The 17,522-nt window shown below is 48.2% G+C and overlaps 1 protein-coding gene and 1 long non-coding RNA gene across 7 annotated transcripts in view; one reads left to right on the plus strand and one right to left on the minus strand.

The window, feature by feature from the left end:
* Window positions 1-3,233: 3,233 nt before the first annotated feature.
* On the minus strand, window positions 3,234-16,072 carry LOC129052124 (uncharacterized). The gene is made up of 4 exons (XR_008516946.1): window positions 13,374-16,072; window positions 9,642-10,029; window positions 7,138-8,570; window positions 3,234-3,832 (listed from the first exon to the last, which is right to left on the minus strand). It is a non-coding gene; the product is annotated as an uncharacterized LOC129052124 (long non-coding RNA).
* Window positions 13,178-17,522, plus strand: part of TOX2 (TOX high mobility group box family member 2) — a 161,276-nt gene continuing 156,931 nt past the window's right edge. For 5 of the 6 annotated variants that reach the window (XR_008516943.2, XR_008516944.2, XR_008516941.2 and 2 more), the window contains exon 1: window positions 13,178-13,326. Coding sequence is in view for 3 of the 6 variants with exons in the window: in XM_009233608.4 (XP_009231883.2) it covers window positions 13,228-13,326 (99 nt within the window). In the remaining 3 variants the exon portion in view is untranslated. The remainder of the gene's footprint in view (window positions 13,327-17,522) is intronic. The other variant, XM_024239175.2, reaches the window with a different exon arrangement.

Raw genomic sequence — 17,522 nt, forward strand, 5'->3', positions numbered from 1 at the left:
TTAGCTATATGAGAAGTTCTCATCAAGGGAAGGTGAGCAGAAGTGATATGTCTCCTCTGGGCTGGGGTTTATGTGAAGCAGGGGGATGGTGGAGCCAGTGATAGAGGAAGCCTGGATCCCTGAATCACCACATGGAGGAAAGCTGTCAGCAAACAAGGAACTGGACTTTTCAGTGAACTGGAGTCATCAGTGAGCAGGAAACAGGCTTCTGAGATTAAGCTACTGAAATGTGGGGCTTTTTTGTTGCAGTAGCTAATGTTACCCAGAAGATACACACTATCTACACACTCACCTCCCCTGGCACAAGCTGCCCTTTCAAACCTCTCAGACATTCACAGATCACATTCACACAGATCCAGGGGAACTGGATCACTGATGTTATCAACTTAGTCATTGATTGAACAAATATTTATAACTCATCTGCAATGTGCAAGGAGCAAGGCTAAGCATCCCCGACATAATGCAGAACAGACCCCTAACCCTTCCTGGAGGAAGTCATGTCTAGGCCTCCTCCCAAGTCTAGCTGCTGGCCTGAGGCCTGAGGCCCTCATTCTCCTACCTGGGGATCCAGCCCACCCTTAGACCCCTGATCCTGGACTTTCCCTTCTTCAAAAGCCAGCCCCTACTCACTGTGGACAATACACCCTAGAGCAGTGGTTTCCAACCCCTAGGCCCATGGACCTCCACTGGTCTGTACCCTGTTAGGAACTGGGCCGCACAGCAGGAGGTGAGCAGCAGGCAAGTGAGCATTACCGCCCAAGCTCCACCTCCTCTCAGATCAGCAGCAGTATCAGATTCTCATAGGAGCACGAACCCTATTGTGAACTGCTCATGTGAGGGATCTGGGTTGCACTCTCCTTATAAGAATCTAATGCCTGATGATCAGAGGTGGAATAGTTCCATTCCTAAACCATCCTTCCCCCATACCACCAGGCCGTGGAAAAATTGTCTTCCACAAAACCAGTCCCTGGTGCCTAAAAGGTTGGGGACCACTGCCCTAGAGACTGTCTTCCCCTTAGGACTGCCACTCCCCTTCATTAATGTAAAAATCCAACTGGAAGTCCTCACCATTCCACCCTCAGCCCTCTCACCTTTCCTCCAACTGCATCCCATGGAGACCTCCAAAACCAGAACCCCCTCCTTTTATCATTATCTGTGCCCCTCCTGCCTTCCCTTCACTCTTAATCTAGGATCGACCTGAGAGCTGAGCATTTTCACTGTGTCTTCACCCCCTGTACAGACGGCAGGGTGCATGTCCAGTCATCCCTGGCAGTCCCAGGAGCTACTATTAGTTCTTCAGGGCCTTCTCATTTGTGCTGCTTCTTTTGCATGGCTTCCCTTCAGATGTAGTGCCTCCTTCCCCTATACCACACACACATTGCTTGGAGCTGAGGACACCACTGTCCACCCCTGGAAATGGAAACATAAGCTACTGACACCTTTGCAAGCTGACCTTGCTGCCTCTTTAAGTGCAGGGTTTAACTGTGTCCACAGGGCTTGGCCAGCAGACCACAGGCTGGATTTCAACTTCATTCACTTGCTTTACACAGTACACAACCTATACAACTGTACATGGTCGACTTGGCTTTGAGCTCCTAAGTCTGGCTCATGGGGGTCCTCCCTCTGGCTTGTCCCTCCAGCTGTATCCAGGCCCTTTCTGCCATGCCCTGGATTCTCCACCAATAGACAGCTTTATGGGGAGCCCTGTGTATAGTGGGCTACTTCAAACCACCCTGTCTTTGCTCTTACTGTGTCTTCTGACTAAAGAATTCTGCTTTGCTCAGCCGGTTCCTGGTCATCTCCGAGACCTCGTTTGGGAGTGTCCCCATTCTGGAAGTCTTTCTGCATCCCTTCTTGCCTCCTGCAGCCTCCACTCCCAGCCCCTGTGGCCCCTGGGTAACCCCCATTGGCACTCCTTGCCTAACACTGCCATTTCTGTCCACACATCTGTCTGAACACAGCCTCTCTCTAGCAGGGATCACATCTGTAACCTCGGTAGCCTGCTCCAGTTCTGGACCTGGCAGCAGAGGACAGCAGGGAATGGAATTAAATGAGGAAGATGGTTTTAATCTAAAAGAGTGCTTGATAGGATGAAATGAATCCATTCTGATAGAGTCACTCATTCATGATCCACTGGGTCAACAAATACTTTTTGAGCACATGCTGTGTGCCAGGCGCTGTGTTGGCCCTGGGGCACCGTGAACAACCATTTCTGGCTATGTGGGAGCTCCCAGCTTCAGCTCTCACATACATCATCGTACCAGAAAGAGAAGTGTAAATAATGATTCTGGTTGGGGCAATGTGAGAGGAAAGGAAAAACTGGGCCTAATCTGGCAGGAGCTGTGGGTGGAAGCCCATGACTCTGGGAGCGGAAGGAGGGCCACAGGCTGCAGCCAAGGCCTGGGGGCTGTTCCCCATCCACCTGTGACCTTCAAGATCCTAGGCCTGGAAGTTAAGATCCTGGACTCCCAGGCGCCTCTCTCATGTGAGCGGCTCAGAGAGCTTGAGCAAAGCACTGCCCTGCTTTACGTTGCAACTTTGAGGGAGAAGAATCCATGACTGAATGAAGCTTGAGCCCCCAGGTCTGATGTCAGTCCATGGGGGGCCTGCCCTTGGCATAAGCCCCTTTGCTCTTGGGTACGGAGGCCACCACAGAGCCAGAGACAGCCAGGACCACTTTCTGGGCCAGGCCCAGGTGCTTGCTAAAATTTGAAGAACCCATCTGCTTACCCAGTGCTGCTAGAGTTGCCATTTTAATAACCAAGTTTAGGAGATTCAATTAAGATTGGGAGCCTCATCCCTCTCCTAGGGAGGCCTCACAATTGGTGTTTTTCTTTGCAAAAGCATGAGTGGGGCCCTTTGCAGGGGTTTTTGTACAGCAAGCAGCACAGAGAGAAAAAGAAATAAAACCAACAACTTTAGCTCAAAGATGCCAATAATAGGGGGTTTCTTTTCCACTCTCCCCATGGAAGGTTGTCGATGGTACAGGCACAATCAGGCCCAGTGGCTGGCCTGCTCAGAGAGGGGGACGTGTGCTCCTTTGTTAGGATGGGCTGAATAGGATGTCCCTGCACCCAGACCTGGTCTCCTGGCTAACAAAGGGCCCCTTTATCACCCCGGGCAAAGAGTGCTGCTGAGGTTGCCACAGCAACTCAGGGACACAGACTTAACGTGCAAGTGACATTTCAGATGGTAACCGGGCATGCAAAAATTCAAATTTCTTTTTGTAGAGTGGTTTCCTTCTCTGGATATTTTAAAGGAACCATATCGCAAACAAAAGAAAAAATAAATAAGCCAACAATACACACGCAGTCAAGCAGCAAACAGAACATTGCAATTCAGCATGCTGGCTCCTCCCCTCCTGATGAAAAAGTTGGGTGAAAAGCCTTGCTGAGGGCATCGTGGGAGGCCCTGGGTGAGCTGAGGGTTTTTCTTATCTCAAAGGCAATCGGACATCATTAAAGAAAGTTTGGGGAAAAAAATCACCTGGAATTCCAGCCACTGGACACAGGACACTTTTCCTTGTCTCTGTCTCTGTGTTTACCAAATACTACTGGATGATTCGCTGCATGCCAGGCTGAGAGCTGGGCTGGGGCATGCAAACAGACGTCAGGTTCCTGCTGTCCAAGGTGGACGGTAGGGTGCGGTCCCGTGTAAACATGATCTCCGTCCAACGCTACATTGCCTTCAGTTGAGGTCAAGGGAGTTGCCCCTCAGAGGAAGGAATCGATGTGGCATGAGCAGAGGTGAGCAGGGAATAGTGGAACTTGGATTTGCTGCCAACCGAGTGTTGACCCTGTGTTGCTATTCGCTCGATGGAATGAGGGAGACCCTGAGGGAAGGAAGGAAGACAAGGAGGAAGGGCTACCTCTACATTCTTCTATAGTGGAAAGCATGGTAAATAGCATGATGCAGGCACAAATGTTTCCCCAACTGCCACCATAACACACAAGGTATTTTCCCTCCACGTTTTATGATGACAGTGTAATAAACAATGTGGAAAGACTATGACAGCAAACACCTGTATATCCACCACCTGGATTCCACCATTACTTTCCTCTCCTGCTTTTATCACATACTTACTATCCATCTATCTGTTTCTCTATCCATTCATCAAGCTGCCTTCTTTTGGGAGTGCATTTCCAATTGCAGACATCCTTCCTCTTCCCCTAAACTATATCAGCATGTGTACCATCAATTAGAGTCTAATGTTTGTTTACAATTTTTCAAATGTGAAATTTACATACAATGCAATGTGCAAACCTTAAATGTACATTTTCTGAGTTTTGAGGAATGTGACTGCCTGTGTAACCTAAGCGTTCATCGAGATATAGGATATTAGGGTTACTTCAGAAAGTTTCCTCATGTTCCTGCCTAGTCAATTCCTTCACTTACCAACCATTGAGCAAAAATAATGTTCTCATGTTGCTTTCTAGTCTTCATGGCAGTTCATTCTTCTGTTCACTTAATCAATTCATTCTTTAGTCACCCAGGGCCTTCACTGTCTCAGGCACTGGGCACATGTCCCCATAGGAGATGGTGTATAAATGTAAATGCTCTGGGTTTGAATCTCAGGCCTAGTGTTTTGTAGGGCAAGCCATCTAACCTCTTTGAGCTCCACTTTCCTGACCTGTAAACCGGGGATGGTAACATTAGCAACAACCTCACAGTGGGTAGATTGTGTGAGATGATACATACCAACCACTTAGTGCATAGTAAGTGCTCAGTAAACATATTGTCTTGAGGGGGGCTACAGCTGAATGGTTGTTGTCAGCACTCCAGGACTTTAAAAGCCTTTATTTTTCTCATGGCCATTAACTCGACTACTGTCTCTGTCTAATTTTGGCTGTTAAAAGCCCTGCTTCTCTGAACATTTTTGGGCAAGGATATTTAGGCTTCTACAGAACGATTGTCCAAGGCCCAGTAGAGACTTGGCAGGGAGTGACCAGAGAGTAGTACATCTTTTATTTTTATGTTCTTGTCTTCATGCTCCCCTTAAAGTGGGCTTGCTTACAAAGCCACCAGCGGTTGGGGAATGGTCGTTACCATAAGGGGCTTTGCCAAAGGTCTTCTTCAAGATGAGAAGTAACAGCTGACTCTTTATTCTCCTTTGTCCACCCCTGTGCTATAGCAGATGATAGAAAATACGGCACCAGAGGGGCATGTAGGACCAAAGTGGAGTATTGTCATCCTTAGAAGGGGGAAACATTAGTAGACATTCTCTTGTGAAAATGAAGGAGCCAGGGTCCGGGCAGCTCACCCTTGCTCAGCGCTGAGCCACTTGAAGATGAGTCCAAAAGCAAGGATAAGAAACAGCCATCTCTTTCACTTGCCTAACTCTTACCCATCCTACAGTGCCCAGCTCAGCATCACCTCCCTCAGGAAGTACTCCTCTGTGTTCCCAATCCACTTTGTACTTAACTCTATTATGTTTATCATACTATACTTCATTGACCACTTACCTGTCTGTCTCCCCAATTCAGCTATGAGCACAAATCATGTCGCAATCATAGTTTGAATCTCTAGTCCCTGGCATGTGCTAAAAAATATTTTTCTTATGTTAATTTAACCAATATTGCCAAATGTTTTCTAAGTACTAGGCGCTTTACGTATATTATCTTTGTTTGCAAAAATGTTAATTTTTCTTCCCAGTTACTACAAAAAAACTTGGAGAATATAGAAAATAGAAATATAGAATAAAAATGTAGTTTAATGACAGACAAACTCTAAGTATGACTGATTAAGAAAATAAGAGAAAGAGCATATGTAACAGATACAAGAGCATTTCAAAAATCATAAGATAATACTAAAGACATGTTTAACCCAATACATTTGAAAAGCTAAGTGAAATGAACAATGTTCTAGAAAAGCATACCAACATTTACTAAGAAAAAATGATATGATCATCCAATTGTAATTTAAGAAGTTGAATCGGTTATTAAAATTCTTCTTTCCCATTCATTAGGCAAAACCAGTATAACCTTGACACATAAAGCTTGGCAACAATAGCACAGAATTTTAGACCAATTTTGGTTATTAACATAGATGCAAAAAAAAAAAAAACCCTAAGTGAAATAACTTCGAATGGAGTTGAGCAGTGTATTAGAAAATAAAATATGGCTGGAGGTAGTGGCTCATGGCTGTAATCCCAGTCACATGGGAGGCTGAGGCAGAAGGATCACTTGAGCCCAGGAGTTCGAGGCTGCAGTGAGCTATGTTCACACCACTGGACTCCAGCCTGGGTGACAGAGTGAGACCCTGTTTCTAATAATAATAATAAAATTAGAAGCAAATAGAAGTCCCAACAATTACCCAAGGTATTCAAGGATGGTTCAATATGAATAATATCTATATATATAATACATATCATTAATTGGTTAGATGATAAAACCCAGATGGCTATTTCAATAGATGCCAAAAAAAAAACCACATTGTAAACTACAATTAATTCATGCCAGAAAAAAATATCTTAGCAGACTAGGAATAAAAAGAAACTTTATTAATTGGTAAAATGTATTACCAAAAGCTACAATAAGTATCTTACTTAATGGCTTAATGGTGAAATATAAGAAGTAGGTTAACTGAAGTAAGGAACATGACAAGAATGCCTGATATCACCACTTCTATTTAACATTGATTCTAGAGGTGCTGGACAATGCAATAAGAAAAGACAAAGAAAGAAGTGGTAAGAAGATTGAAAAGGAAGAACAGAATCAATCCCCTCTTCCAGATAACATGACCATCTACACAGAAAGTCAAAGGGAATCTATAGAAAAACAGAGCAAATAAGAGAGTTTAAAAATTTTTCTTGAATACAATATCAACTTCGAAAACTTTAATAGTATTCCTATCTATCTGAATTAAAACAACTTTTAATAAAAAATTTAATTCTCCCCAAGTTAATTGAACAATTAAATGTAATTTCAAGTCAAATACTAATAGGGTTTTCTTTTTACCTTAACCTGAAATTTGTATGACAGATCAGAAAGATGCAGTGAGGTGTAGTAGTTATGAGTGTGAATTTGGGGGCCAAACTGGCTAGTTGCACACCCTGGCTACAACTTGTTCTAATGGTAGGTAAGTTACTTGGCCTCTCTGTGCCTCAGTTTCCTCATGTATAAGATAGGGACTACCTACCTCATGGGATTGTTGGCTAAGGGAGTTGAGCAGAGTACAGGACTTGCATTCAGAGTCTTTGACATCTCATCTGGTATTCTTATATGCAAGGGCCAGAGTAAGTCACTTTGTGCCAAAGTCTGTCACACACATGTTGGTCCATTAGATCTTTTGTCCAGCAGACACTTTGAGTGCAAATTGTGGGCTTCTTTGGCTCATTGTCAGAAATAATGGACAGGTTGGCATGCTGTTGGCCAGAGGGCACCATGGCCAGGGCTCTAGGAATGCCAACTGCTGCCTCAGACAACAGCTACCCACCAACCAAGTTCCTGGAGGAGATGTGTATAGCTTGTACCTGCCTCTCTTTGCTTAAGGTCTTTCTCTGGTTGCCACAGCCCTGTTGTGCCTCTCAGGCTGAACTGCCAGGAATGAATGCCCCAGACAGTAGGCTTTAACCAAGAGTGTTAAGAGAGTGGGTGGGTAAAGACCCCAATTCCTTGTTCTTTAAGGAGATAACTCCAAGTATGTGCTCTACGCTGTTTCCAGAATTCCCCAGTGGAGTTAGGCTCCAATTGCCCACAGTAGTAATTTGTTGGATAATATGCCCTTTCTTGACTGTCTTCCTTTCTTGTCTCACTTTCCCACACCACTACCTGTGTGTCCTGGAACTGCACTCCCGTAAACTACTTGCACCAGAATCTGTGTCTCAGGATCTGCTTTTGACCTCAACTAAGATAAGTTGAGCTTTTGAAGTGAGGTTTTCCCTGTGGACTTCCATTTTCTGCACCTCAATCCAGCTTAACATATCCCACCACATGCATGCTGGCAACTGGGAAGGAGGGGACAGAGATAGATGTAGACAGGGCCTCACCGGAGGGCTGAATTGTGACTTCCCTCACTGGCAAACATGGCCCATCTGTAAGCTGGAATCTGAACAATTAAATTCTTCCGCGCACGCGTGTGTGTGTGTGTGTGTGTGTGTGTAGGAAGGTGTGTGTGTGTGTGTGTGTATGTAGGAAGGTCTTCTCCCCAGAGGTGGGCAGGAAGCATCCAGGCTTTGTTAGCCACTGTGCTAGTCACTGGTGGCACTGAGATGAGCGAGCTATTGTCCTCGCCTTGGAGAAACTCATTGGGCAAATGTGATGTTGCAGTTCTTTGAGATTCACACTAGTAGTCCTGTGTGCAGATGGTTATTGGAGCAGCAAATTGGAGCACTAAGTTGGAGTCTTGGAGAAGTCTTAACCAAATAAATGTTACTTGAATTAGGTCTTAAAAAATGAGTTGACATTTGTTAGGATTTTTATGGCTCAGAGAATAGGATTAAATATGCTCAGGCCCTTAAAGCTTCCACCTGGAAGTGACACACACCACTTCTCTTCATGTTCCATTAGCTAAAGTGTCACATGGTCACACCTAAATTCAAGTGGGTGGGGGAGTACAAGTCTACCACGTGCCTATAAGGAGAAAGAGGAAGAAGATTCATTACTAGATCTAAGTGCTCCCACAGTTGGGTATTTAGTTCCTCTGCCATAGTTGTTTTTTAGGGATTAGTCCTTTTGATTTAAAGCCAAGACATTTCCTAGGTAAAGGAGCGATAGATGGAGTAGGACTCATTTCCCTCTTGGATGCCACGGGTAAGTGGACACATCTTGTATTAACCATGTCTTATTTTCTATATTCTGATACTTTGACATCTGGGGTCTTGCAGACCCTGGAGGGACTGCCCCTGCTAGGGTTAGCCAATACCTAGAAATAGTAAACAACTCACCTGTGAGCCTGTTAGCATAATTTTCTAATGCAAACCAATACAGAGCCTACACCTCCAACCACCTGTATTATTGGGCTCTCACACTCCAACTCACTATCTACCTGCCCTAATTACTCCAGAGCCAGTACCAGACAACTAGGGACAGCCCCTATGCCCCAGAGCTGCTGAAATTATTCAAACAAGCCAATCCTAAACCTGCTGACCCTGCCTTGTCTGCTCCTTCCTGCGGAAACCACAGTAAAGGCTCTTACCCACAGTTCTCCCCTCTCCCTCTGCCTCCTGACTGACCTGGTGCTTCCCCAGTGGCCCCCAATGGCACGGTATGTCCCCTCCTCCTGACACCTGGGAGTACCAAACTGTCTTTTCCATGGCAATCATCTCCTGATGTATTGTCCTTACCATACCTCAAGGTTAATAAAACATATTAAAACCCATCTATATTCTGATATATCAGCTATTTATGATATCAGAAACTGACAGCTGGAAGATGAACAAACAGATACTCTGGGTCTCCAGACTGGACCAGCTGGGCTACTGGCTGAGATCTGAGCTTCCTCTCTCCCAGATTTTTCCTTGCAATCAAAGGGAAGAGAGGAGAACTGAAGCCCCACTCCCATCTTCAAGACAACAGATGAGGCTGTGGTGTTTCTTTGGGGGAACTGAGTCATCAGCTTCCTGTCTGATCAACTGCCAACATGAAGTGGCAAGATCAAGCTTTGGGGCCTTGTTGGACTTTGCTGCTGGACTTCTCAGATACCTCCTTGGTGCTGGCTCCCTCCTCAGGGAAGAAAGTGGATATAGGTGACTGGCAGGGTTGATTGTTGCTGCTGCTGGCAGGCTCCAGAGAAGTCAAATAGCTGCCTGTAGCTGACCCATTGCACATGCATCTTGAAACTCTGGTGGTCATTGTTCTACACCTCTGGCCAGAGTTAGTGGGACCAACACTGTGGAAATATGGGCAGAAGGAAGTGCTCCAGGTGGAATTTCCAGACTTAGGTGTAGTCCTGGCTCTACTATTAACTGTCAGGATGTGCATTCCTCACTGGGTCTCACTCTTCTCGTCTGTAAAATGGCCACAGCAGTCTTATTTCCTGACCCAGAGTATTTCTGTGAAGACTGATTTCTCCAACCTGCAACAGAGGTATCTGCAAAAAAAAAAACTGGATCACAAGGTCAGGAGATCAAGACCATCCTGGCCAACATGGTAAAACCCTGTCTCTACTAAAAATACAAAAATTAGCTGGGCATGGTGGCACACACCCGTAATCCCAGCTACTCGGGAGGCTGAGGCAGGAGAATCGCTTGGACCAGGGAGTCGGAGTTTGCAGTGAGCCAAGATCACACCACTGCACTCCAGCCTGGTGACAGAGTGAGACTCTGTCTCAAAAAACGAACAAACAAACAAAAACACCAAAGCAAAATGAAACAAAAATAAAACTGCAGCAAGCATTATAACTAATGGTGAAATATTGATATCTTTCCTTCTGAGATCAGGAAATCAGGAATGGGACAAGAGTGTCTGCTACTATTACTTCTTTCCAAAATTATACTGGTGATATTAGCCAGTGCAACAAGGCAAGAAAAAGAAACAAAACTTATAAGAACTGAAAAGAAAAAACGAAAACTCTCATTTTTACAGATGAGATAAAAATTTTTTTTTAAAGCCAAAGAATCTACAGATGAATTACTAGAATTAATAAATGAGTTTGGCAATGTTGCTGGATACAAGGGCATTATTTAAAAATCTATTTATACTATGTTTCAGACCTATATTGCTAAGTAACAAATCACTCCAAAACTTTGTGGCTTAAAATAACAGTAATCATTTATTATCTCTTATGGTTTCTGTGCATTTTGGATTCAAGAAGGGCTCATCTGCACAGTTCAGCCTTTTTCATGTGGGTGCAGTCAGATAGCAGATGGAACAGGAACAGCAGGAGCTGGCACAGCTGGGGACTGGCTAGGAATCCCTCTTTACTTAGTATCAGGGTCTCTGCATACGATTTTTCTGTGTGGGTTAGTTTGGGCTTCTTCAATGCCTGGCAGCCTAAGAGAGAGTTCTTATGTGATGGCTTAGTGTTCCAAAGACAAAAGTCCTGAGAGAGGGAGCCAGGTAGAAGCCCTATTAACTTTTATGATCTAGCTAGTCTCAGAAGTCACATAGATTCACTTCTGTCACATTCTTTTTGTTAAAACCCATTCACTAAGACTAATCCCTTCCCAAGGGGAAGAGTGTTAGACTCTACTTCTTGGGAAGGGTGTCAAAGAATTTGCGGACGTGTTGTAAAACAACAACCCTGTACTGACAACAAACAGAAAATAAAGAAGCCATTCATAATAGCAACAAAAAATACCTAGGGCTAAATCTAATAAAAGATGTGCAAGGTCTCCACATAGAAAACTACAAAACATTGCTGAGATAACTTTTTTAAAAACCCAAAATAAATGAAGGGACATACCATGTTCATGGATAAGAAGTTTTACTATTGAAAATGTTAATTTTATTCCAATTGATCTAAAGGTTCAAAGTGATACCAATGGAAATCCCAGCAAGATTGTGTTAGTGTGTTTGTGTGTATGTATATAAATAGGTATGCTGATTCCAAAATTTCTGTGAAAGTGTAAACATCAAGAATAGCCAATGCAGTCTTAAAGAACAAAATGGGTAGACTTATTTCATGGGACATTTAGACTTATAAGGCCACACTAATCCAGACATTGTGATAATGGCACAGGGAGAGAAAAATAGGCTAACAGAACAGAATAGAGAATTCAGGAACAGTCTTATGCACATGTAGACTACTTGATTTACGACAATGTTAGCATTGCAGAAGAGTATGTGTGTGTTTGTAGGGGGGTGGTGGTGGTGGTGATCTTTTCAGTAAAGAGTGCTGGTCAGTTGGATATCCAGATGAAAAAAATGGACACAGGACAATGGAAAATTTTTTCTGATGAGGTGTGGCATTGTATTTCTAGAAACAATGACTGCCGAAATTTATTTGGAAGTTCTTTCCTTTCTGAGCTATAATTTCCCTCTGTTGTTCCCAAGCCTTCAGTGAATGCCTGTTTCCCACACCTATCTTTTGTTAATGCATCTTTCTTATGGTCCTAGTTCTAGGCCAGGACCAGCAAAGCCCAAGCAGCAGTTGAGAACTAAGTTCTAAGCTAGCTCCTGAGTGGGCAGGAAGCTCAAGTCCTTTTCTCCCAATGGCATCCTATATCCTGGTGCCACACAAGAATGACATTCTGGCTGACTTCTGCCTCCTGGCCTCTCCCAGTCAGACATACCTGGAGCAGTCAGTGAGCAGTGAGATTGCTAGTGGAGATTGCTAGTGTAGACAATTCTTGCATGAAAAGGGGAGTGGGGGTGCAACAGTCTAGCAACCAGCAAGTGATATCAAGAACTAGAGGGTTTTGTTTTTTTTTTTTTGGTTGGGGAGGAACCCCATTTCACAGTCACCTTTCTGACCCACCATCAGAGCCATCCCATTCCAATCTCATTTTCTTCCTTTCCTCACTCCAAGAGACAGTGACTGTGGGCAGATCCTGGACCCCTCTTCAGAGCTTCGGGCTCTAAGCATTCCTACGGCCCTCCCCTCCCCATCATTAAAAGGGGTGGGGTCCTGCTGCCTTCTCCAAGTGGTTTCAGCTCTGGATCCTTTGGGGGCAATGGAGCCCACCTGCCTGGAGCTCCATTACTGATGCTGCAAGTCTTTGACTCTGTTTCCCCATATGTGAGTGAGAGTTTAAGCGCGGCAATCTCCAGGGGGGGGCTCTCAAGCTGACTCAGATCAGTGAGACGAGGAGGGGGCGGGCATGCTAAGAGCATCCTCCGGCGCTGGCCTGCGTTCCCCCAGGTAAGGCAGCACCCATCTCCAAAGTGGTCCTGTCACCACCTTCCTCTTCTCCCCCCGCACCCACGCCGCGGGGCGGGGGCTAGCGCCGCCTCAACTATTTAGGGCAAGGGAGTGTCCCACTTTTGGGGAGGGGTGCCGTTCGGGCTTCTCTCCTCACCGTGGGTGGCGAAAGGCGGGACGGAAAAGCGCCGTCTGGACAGGCGCGCCCCGCTCAGGGATGCAGGGCCGGGCGGGGGACCCGGCGGCGGCCCAGCCCGGAGGAAGGACCTCCCCGCCCCGGCCCGGGCCCCCGGGCCCCCGGCCCTCGGCAGCGCCCGAGGCCGGAACAATAGCGCGCGCGGGCGGGGCGGGGGCGGGGGCGGGGCGCTCCTCTGGGCGCCGCCCCCGGCCCGCCCCCCGCGCTGGCAGTCCCGCTCGCACACTGGCTCCCACCCGCCGCCCGCCCAGGCACTGCCCGCGGGAGCCGCCGCCGCCGCCGCGCCCGCCATGGACGTCCGCCTGTACCCCTCGGCGCCCGCGGTGGGCGCGCGGCCCGGGGCCGAGCCGGCCGGCCTGGCGCACCTGGACTATTACCACGGCGGCAAGGTAGGCGGGGGCGGGCGGGGGTCCCCGGCGGGCGGGGCCGGAGTCACCTGGCAGCTCGGGACTCAGGCGCTCCCGGGGTCACACGGGGCCGCGCACATCAGCCCCGCCGACGGGCACGGGCGGCTCACATCGATCCCCTCGCGGCCACGCTCACGCCCTGAGTTGTTGGGATCGCGGGCAGAAGTCATCCCGACAGCCACCCGTGCGACGACACAGTGGCCCCTCACTCGCGTCCCCCTGACAGCCTCGCAGTCATTCACAAGCCGTCACAGTGACCCACGGCCACACGCAGGCGGCCAGGCATTGCTTACACGGTCCCGCCGTCCCACGCAAGTCACCCTGACAATCACTTATACACAACGACACGCAACCACTCACCCGCGAACAGTCTCACCGCCACAGACGAGTCACCCACAGACGCTCCGATGCCCCACACACCGTGACATGCCCCCACCCGCTGTCACACCCAGGCACAACGGGGGACAGTCACACAAAGAAGTCGCCCGACAGTCACACGCTCGCAGCCACAACGCCTCACCCAGGCGCACGCTGTCACACACAGCCACCCCCCTGGACGGTGAGCCTTAGACACAGATCGTCCTGACGGCCACACAGTCACACGCGGTCACCCCCAGGGACGGCCACACCTCGGTCATCCACACTCGCGCGTCGAGGTTTAACTTCTCAGCGCCGCAGCACACTAATTGGGCAGTTTACTAATTGGCCGTCACTGCCCGGCGGGGCCTCGGATTCCGAGTAGGCTGCGGCCAATCGAGGCCTGTCCCCTCCCGGGAGCGCTGAGCCGGCGTCCCTCCAGGCTGGGGCTGTAGTGCGGGACACCCTCCCTCCTCCATGTTTCCAGGATCTACCCCCCAACCCCAGCCAGGTTCCCGCTGCGCTGCGCCGGGCGCATTCCCAGTGATGGAGGCTTGCGTGCCTGGAACCCCGAACCCGAGGCGTCAGGTCCCACTGCCCCGTCTGGCCCAGCCCGGATGGGTTGGGTGCCTCTGTGCAGTCCGCGTTCCCTTCGGTCGCCGGGGAGGGAACTTTCAAACTTAGTTAGGAAGCCAGACTGTCCGCGCGTCCGCCGGTCGGTGCGTCGGTCCCGGGCCGGCTGGAGCCAAGCGCGGCTTTTCGTCACTCGGAGCCCGGATTGAACAGCGCGCGTGGGTTTCCCGCGGCCCTGGCGCAGACGCGCGGGCTCCGTGGCGATGCGGGGTGAGTGCGCGTCCAGTGGCTGGATCGGCGCCCCCCAGGGTCTCTCCCCAACCTCGCAGGCTTTTCGTCAGGCCCCTGGTAGTGGGGATGAGGCAGGAGAGGGGCGTCCCGGCGCGGATCCCGGGGCCTCCGGGGCTGGGCCTCCCTGAGTGCGCCCTCAGGCCCCAGGGGAGCGGCTTCTGGCAAAGCCTCCCTGCAATTCGCCAGGGGCGGCAAGCATCCAGGCCACTAGGGCCTGCGCAATGTGGGGCGGTGGTGGGCGACAAGTGAGGTCTTGCGAAGAGTGGCGGTGGTTCTCTTTTGTCCAGTGACCAGCAAAGTTATAAGCCGATGAGGGGGGATGGTAGCCTCAGGAGAAGGCCGGGAGCTGCCTCCAGTCTGATGGAGTAAAATAGATTAAAAGTAGCAAGTGGAGTTTTCAGGGAGGAGAAGGTTGGGTGTGGGGGCAGCTGGTCTGTCTTCTGCCCTTGGCTTTGTTATTTTTCAAAATGTGAAGTTGGCGAGGTAGGTACCAGCCTCTGGTTTGCGGGTGTGGGTGGGCTGGGCATTTGTGCCTCAAAGTCTGAGTGGGTGGGGGCTTAGCCTGGAGCGCTCCGTTTGAGGGTGGTGTTTCTATAAATCTCGCCAGGGTGGGGCTGTCCCAAATAGGGGCCTTTGGAGGTAGGACTCAGCCGAGGCCCCTGCTTTATTCTGATGCTCTGTAAACCTCTGACTAAGCACCAGAACCTGTGCGAATCTCGCCGGGAAGGGCCCGTCAGGGAGGGAATGAGAAGCCGGTTTCTCATTCTGGTTTCTTTCTGTGTGGGTTGTAGGACCCCGGCCCATAGCTGAGGATGTGTCCAGAGTGGGGCGGGGCAGGGATGGGGGTGGGTATGCAGCTGAGCCACTGGATAGGTGAAAGGAAGGTCTGACTTTGCACTTGGATGTGAAACCTGCTACTCAGTGCTTCAGGCTAGAGCAGGGTGAGGCAGGAGGGGAGAGGTCACTGTACTCAGTTAGGGGCTAGAGGTCTTTTGGTAAGGGATTCCCAAGTGGGCATGGCCTTAGTGGTGGTGGTTGGGGGGTAGGGCTGTGATCAGGAACTCCCCTTTTCTGGCTCAAGAAGTGGATGGGGAGGGGTTGGGGAGGGAAATGCCCAAGCTCCACCTTTACACTAGTCACTATCAAAGCTGGAGGGGAAACAGGCTCAGGGTGCAGTAGTGACCACACTTGGGGCCTGTAGGCCTGGCTGAATCCACACATTGTAGGGTGGACACACCCACACATGGGGGGGCTCTGTCCCCAGACAAGAGGCTCGTTGCACAGGGAGCCAGGCTTTATATACATAAGGGCAAGCATTTACCCAAGTGGTGCCCGACAACTATGGGGCAGTTGACCTGGAAGGGCTCTTGGCGACCGTCCCCTTGGCGACCATCCCCTTGGCGACTGTCCCCTTAGCGATCCTCTGCACAGAGATTCCCAGCCTCTTTAAACCAAAGTCATGAACATTGGTTGTTCTTTTGGTATCTTTTGTTGGAGAAAATACACACTAATGAAAAGCTGTTATGGTTTTATTTTTGCTTTAAAATAGATGTGTATTTTATTAATCACAATATTAGCATGCATTAGAAAAATAGCTTAACAGGTATGAAGAAGACTCATTACTATTTAATGTAATAAAGGTGCTTTTTGAGCATAGGGATTTGTGGCCCCATGGCTCCCAGGATCTGTGGCTCCATGCTGGGAACCATTGGTCTCCTCCTTCTTTGCATTACAGAAGGGGAAACTGAGTCACAGAGGAGTGTAACTCACAGATTACACAGCAAGTAAGAAGCAAAGATGAGGCCTGAGCCCAGGTTTGACTCCCAGCAGGACACTTGTTTGGCTTTTTTTGCAAGTCTCTGTCACGGTTTAGGGGTTTAGAGCCTGTAACATCTTTCTTGGGGTAACCATGAACACCTGGTTCAGATTTTGGCAAGGCATCTTACCAGGCTGGGGGACAGCTGGGGGATCCCTGCTCAACTATGGCAGACTAGTGTAAACTGATCGTCAGAACTGGGCAAGCCTGGGTTCAAATGTCCATTTGTTGCTTAGTGACCTAGGGCAAATGATTTTTAGCTCATTTTTTACTGAGATATGATTTACATACAATAACATGAAGATTTTAAGTGTACAGTTCCATGAGTTTTGATAAAGATTAACACTCATGTAACCAACATCCCAGTCCAGATAGAGAACATTTCCATCATCCCAGAAAGTTCCCTCACATTCCTTTATAGTCAGCACGTCTTATCCCCACCTCTAGAGGCAACTACTTACCTGATTTCTGTTACCAATGCTTTCTTTAAGTTCAATTTAGGTATATTAACCATGTTTAAGTTCTAGAACTTGATATGCAGCATAAACATTTGTGTGTCTGTCTTCTTTTTGCTCAATGTAATGTCTTCAACATTCATCCACGATGTTGTATATATCCATAGTTTGTTCCATTTAATTGCTGAGTAATATTATATTGTATAAATATAATGCAATTGGTTTATCCATTCACCTGCAGGTGGACATTTGGGTTTGTTTCCAAGTTGGAGCTATTATAAGTAAAGCTGCTGTGAACGTTCTTATGCAAGTCTTTTTGTGGGCGGGGAAAATCATTTAATATCTCTGAGTCTTGGTGTTCTCTCAAAGACAACATTGCCTACCTCTGAGTTTCAGGAAGGTTAAGTGAGGTGATACGGGTTAGGACAGTTAATGGCACATACCAGCTACTAATTAGATAACCACAATATCAACCATCCGGGGCCCATTCTAGGAAGGGGCTTAGCATCTCCATTCCAGCATCCTTCATCCCTGGACTGAAGGGATGAAGGCCTTCATCAAGGCCAACCTGGGTACCACCTTCCCCGTGTGGTGCTTCACAGCCAGCAAACTTCTCTTTCTTTCCAGGCTTCCCCAAGAACGGGTACTGCATAGGATGTGGCATGTTCTGCCACCCATCATTCTAC

This window comes from Pongo abelii, chromosome 21 (genome assembly GCF_028885655.2).
Source record: "Pongo abelii isolate AG06213 chromosome 21, NHGRI_mPonAbe1-v2.0_pri, whole genome shotgun sequence".
Taxonomy (NCBI): Eukaryota; Metazoa; Chordata; class Mammalia; order Primates; family Hominidae; genus Pongo; species Pongo abelii.